The sequence below is a fragment of the Sinocyclocheilus rhinocerous genome, unplaced genomic scaffold (genome assembly GCF_001515625.1).
Source record: "Sinocyclocheilus rhinocerous isolate Xijiao unplaced genomic scaffold, SAMN03320098_v1.1 scaffold4913, whole genome shotgun sequence".
NCBI lineage: Eukaryota > Metazoa > Chordata > Actinopteri > Cypriniformes > Cyprinidae > Sinocyclocheilus > Sinocyclocheilus rhinocerous.
The window spans coordinates 69,373-74,823 of record NW_015640917.1 but is presented as its reverse complement, the minus strand read 5'-3'; the positions used below and the strand labels follow the sequence as shown (position 1 = coordinate 74,823).

The following is a 5,451-nucleotide window of genomic DNA, read 5'->3' as shown; positions in this document are numbered from 1 at the left end:
AATATTTCCCCAAATGCTCACACAAATGCATCTTACCTAAATAAATTTAAAATGTTTACACAAATGTGTATATATCAAGTTCTTGAATTAATTTCATCACACATTTATGAATGATGTTACATGTATTTATGGATCGTTGAATCTGCATTTGCAAATCGTCACATGTGCGTGGACTGCTTTTTATTTGTGTGCGGTGTTTTTGAGACCTTCCTGACAGGTTAAGATTCATAAATATCTTTTTTTGAAGGATGTTCCGTTCAGCCAGTCGCGGTGAGCTGTGCATTTATGAATTTTGTTTTCTAAACGTATTATTTTTGAGGCTGATCTGGTACCATAGACTTCCATCTGGATCGGAAACCAACATTGTGTGGAGAGCCAGACATGTTCTCTCATTCACTTGACTGGCTGAAATACGAGAAAAACCCAGCAGACCTTTAAAACTCAGAGGGTGAGATTTTGCTGAGATGAGTGATACACTAGGTGAACTTTCACTCTGGCCTTTAAGTACATTTACTGATCTTTGATCCTATTTGATCCTATTTCAATGTCTTTCATTCTCCCTCTCAATTAAAGCAGTGGATATGATGCGGCCACTGGCTTTTGAACCCCAAGGATCAACAGAGACTTCATTGTGAAATTAAACAGAGCTTGAGGGTTAGCAGATGCGCAGGCATTCTGAGCCTCTAGTGCCGCCCATGTGGATAAGCGCCAAACAGAAAGAGCCGACTTATCCGTCTTCTGCATAAAAAAAAAAAAATTTAATTAAAAAAAAAACCTACTTCTGCCAATACCAGTGATGCATTCCTGGGTGACAGACAGGGTGTCTTAACAAGCTGGAGGAAATCTGTCTGTAAAACACATAAGACGGTTTTCCTCCCCAGTGGTTTACAGAAAGGGTGCCGGAGTTGTCCAAACAGGACTTACAACTCTGGATTACAGATCAGGGAAGATTTGCTTACACACAAGTTACACTGGGAAAGGGGAAACCAGTGGGGAAGGAAGGTGCTTGAACTTTGTTGAAGGAAAATTGTGAAGCTAATGACCTTTCTTTATTTGTGCTAAAGACTTGCAAGTTGAAAAGGGATAAAAATGGAAGAGCTCAGAGATGGAAAAGCAAGAGACAAAACAGGAAATGAAATACAAGAAAATCGAAGAATATCTTGGAGTAAAATAATATAAACATTAGGCTACTGTAATGACTAGGTCTGCAACGGGAGGGTGGGCTACATTAAAGGTTTACATGAAGGTCAGAGGGGCCAGTTATGACAAAAAAACAAAGCAAAGATCAAGTAAGAGTACAAAGCATCACTCCTAACCACAGTCTACGCAGTATGCAGATGCCGTACAAAAAGCATCTCAGTGTGGTGGATAATGAACATTTCCTTCCTGTAAGACGGACAGAGCAGCTCTCGCTGTCAGCCTGTGTTTGCGGTTGCTGATGTACTGAAGCCAAGCAAGCCAAGGGCAACAGATTGTTTTGAATGCAGGTATAAGAGGAAGCTTATTCGTTTAGAAAGACTAATCTTGTTTCTTTTGATGTCTTGGTATTACTCATCTGCAGTTAAGCAAGGAGGGTGTCGAGTCTTTGCCAGTGAGACTTGTGTACGGATTTCCTTTAGCACCCCAATGTGAAAACAGAAGTGACACACAAACACACATTCTTTCAAAGTGACTCCCACCAGTTTTAAATACAGCCCTGGAAGAAATGCACTAGCTCATCATGGAAACTAACCACTGAGAATAAACATTTGAGTGTGCAAAGGAAGTTAACTGCTTATAAAGGGGTGCTGTAATAATTTATACGGAGTAGAAAAGGAGAAGATGATTTTTACAGTAGTAGAATAGATTAATAGGAACAGTGAAGGATTAGGAGTAGAGTAGGAAAGTAAAATAAAATAATAAAATTAAAATAAAATCAGCAGAAGAATATATATTAGATTAAGGAACAGTAGCAGGAATAGAATAAAATAGAATAGAATAGAGCTGAAATACCAGCAACTATTTTTGTTTTCAGGCCGAAAAAGAAAAAAAAGAAAAGAAAGTGTTACTTTTTAACCCAATAATAGGAACACTGACAAAAATCAGCATTCATATGAAAAAAAAAAAGATGGTTTAATTACATTTAATGTAAAAAGGGATTGATTATGGATGATATACTGTACACCCTTTGTGTGTGGAGAGACCCTTTTGAAGAAAAACCAGTCAAAAGCAACAAACAGAAAATATACATTTGCACTTAGTTGTGTATTCTTAAGCACTTAATAGGGTAAATATGTGTATATTAGATTAAAAAAAAAGTTTCATTTTTACATATACAGAGTTGTGTAATACTTAAAAACATTATTTAATATTTTACAAGTTGTTGAATGTTATGGTATATTAATGCCATCTGTAACCAAGTGGGGAAAAAAAATTATATTAAGAAGAATTTGTTTAGATATTTGCATAGATATTTTCAGCCCAGTGTGACCAAAATTGTTGGTTTCAGATAGGAATATTCATTTCAGTACATCACTGTAACATAAAACAGGATAGGAACAGGAGCAGAAGTTTGCAGAAATACTGTAGGGATAGAAGTACAATAGAGTCTTAAGCAAATATGTGCTTGATTAATGCAGAAGCCCAGACATTACAGTGTCAAACACTCACGCAAACGACTGCTTTTAATGTACATTTTACCAGGTAAGGTCACCACCACCTGTACAAGAGTGCAAAGTCATCATCACCTGACGTAATTCCACAGTCTACGCAGCCTCTCCTTCTCTGCAGCAGTGGTCTCTCCGACCCTGAGCACAACACAGAACTCTTGAGACCAGCCCTGCAAACATCAAACATCCTGACAGCTTCTACTGAGAAAAGACTACAAAGGAGGTTTCTCTTGACTGCAAAGATCGGTCTTTGTATCTATGCATTGCTATTTGTGTTTCTTGGTACATAACTACATATGACATCACATGAAAAAGTAACAAAAAAGTGAAAGAATTAATTTCCAAAAGAGTGATGTAATGGCTAAATGTTCTTTTTAGGCATTTGCCAAAGAGTCAAATTATATAGGTCAAAAGACATTTAAACTCTTTCTGCAAAACAGACATTTCCTTTCTGATACATAAAGTGTGTTTTGGTGCTTCACATTCCTGCTCTGAATTGGCTCTCTGTGCACTGAGCTCAATGTTTATAGAGAAAGTGGAACCTGGGGCTGTTCTAGAAAAGGCAGAACTGGCCAACACAGAGAAAGAAAGTCTAAACCAATGCCGAAGAGAATCGTCTGGCTTAGGTCTTGAGCAACACAGTCCAGGCCATTTCAAAACTGCTATAGTGTATATAAGCTTTTCTAAATTTTCATAGAGCAGTTTATTAAAATAAGAATAACATTTAAAAAATATTCAATAAAAATACAAATTAAAATAAATGTTAATTAAAACTAAATTAAACGTTAAAGTAAACATTAAATAATTAAAACTGAAATATTAAAATAAATCAATAGTAATGCAATGGCCACATGAATACCTTTATAAAAAACAGCACTAAATGTGGATGTGAAAGTAGTCATGCTTTTCATTCTAATGTCTTTTTTTCCCCCCAGCACTCAGACATTACATTGACAAATGCCTGAAAGTACACCATCGATTCCAGTTTCTAAAGGGAGCTATGCAAAAGCCTCTCTTTAATCTCAGGTGACCTAGTCAGCTTGAATAAAAGCAGTGGCACCCCATCTGTTTCTCTGAGCTAAATAAAGACTTAAGTACAGTAGCTTTGCACATTTTTTTCCAACAAGTTATATGATTGCATATTTTAATTGCACATTGATTAGCCTGCAGTTGCCCAAAGGCAGGAGACAACCACAGTCGAGTTAAGAATAGTGTGTATGTGTGAGTATTGGAGAGCAGCCCTCACTCAACATGGAAAAATGTAGCGTGAGCCAGTCTAGGGGTCAAATGTAGTGCATTTATAGAAATGGAAACCCTTTGGAGAATGAGAGAGAATTACATCCATCAAATTTAGTTGAAAAGTAGAACAACAAAAGGCCAACGGTAGAATCCCTAAATGTTCAACAAGCACAGCTGGCAGAAAAATCACTACAGTTAATACACTAATACACCATGTGACAAAAGGATTGTTACTCTTGCTGTACAGAATGTAAATTAAGAGAAACCCCAAATGTCTTTGATTTGCCAGTGTATTGTCTTATTATTGTCCTACATGCATTATATTGCCAAAATTCATAAAACTAAAGTTGCTGTGCTCTTACACTAGTGAAGATGCTTTGATTCTTTGTACCACTTAGTAAAAATCATGTCAATTGACAATACAAAACAACTGAACATTTTTACAAAGCAACAACATAAATTTGCAATTCAACCCGTGCTAATTACCGTATTGACCCGAATATAAGACGATATTTTTTTCTTGGAAATACATCTGAAAAAACGCGGTCGTCTTATATTCAGGGTCTAGACTTTGACATGCCAATAATACACCCACAACAATAGGTGGCGCCAAATACGCATAAAACGAGTGTGCCATGAAATACGTAATGTAATGCGTGTTGTAAAGATCGCGAGTAAAAACAAAAGAAAAAAAAACCTTACAGCTGCATGAGTCGTGACTGTCAGGTTAGCCTGATGGGACCAAACTCCCTTTGTGATTTTAAAACCTAAGACAGTACCCAGATTTGAAGACTACAGTAAGATTTAACTTCTACTGTTAATAAGATGTTGGTAGGCTACTATTAGATGGATAGCCTAAATGTCCTAATTCAGATGGGCAACCTGTTTTTTTTTTAATGGTATATCAAAAAGTGTATATTTTTAAAATGTGATTGTTGGTACATTTTACCAGTTTTTACCATACTTTCAAAACAAAAATTAAAATAGGAAAAATATGCAATATGAAAATAATTGAAGACAAAATGTGTTTTACTGAGAAAAAACAAGATTTGGTTTTTAAAAAGCCTTTTTCCAAAAAGTACATCTGGAAAAAGGGGGGTCGTCTTATAATCAGGGTCGTCTTATATTCAGGCCCCAATACGGTAATACTAATATTTATAAAGATAGTCTTAATGCACTAATGCCTACACTGAATATACTAATCAGTATGCTCTCGTGAATAACTAGAACCCCAATTATATATTCATGCTTATTTATAACTACTCCTTGAAATGGTTTAATGCATAAAAACGCAGCGTTATGGCATTTTCGGTGCATGTATGCATAATGTGATGTGTTTGTGTGCACCTGCGTGTGTGTGACAGTGATGGACTGTCCCTGTCTCATTCTCCAGATGTGCTTTATATCTCTACTCCACGTTTCTCTGGAGGCCTGCTGAAAACCAGCCTGCTTACCAGAGCCCTATTGAGCAAATCCACAGCGTTTTCCAGCCATTGTGCGTGGCTGTATGCATGCAGCTCAATCAATGCTTTGTTAGGAATCTCTCTCTCCTAAACTGATGCCA

At 36.6% G+C, this 5,451-nt stretch overlaps 1 protein-coding gene across 3 annotated transcripts in view; it reads right to left on the bottom strand.

Moving 5' to 3' along the window:
- The window catches only part of LOC107753405 (sodium/hydrogen exchanger 7-like), a 46,023-nt gene that overhangs the window by 16,212 nt on the left and 24,360 nt on the right, over positions 1–5,451 (bottom strand). For 2 of the 3 annotated variants that reach the window (XM_016569538.1, XM_016569540.1), the window contains exon 13: positions 2,727–2,786. The exons of the other annotated variant lie outside the window; for it this stretch is intronic. In XM_016569538.1, the coding sequence (XP_016425024.1) occupies positions 2,727–2,786 (60 nt within the window). The remainder of the gene's footprint in view (positions 1–2,726; positions 2,787–5,451) is intronic. 3 annotated transcript variants of the gene reach the window in all.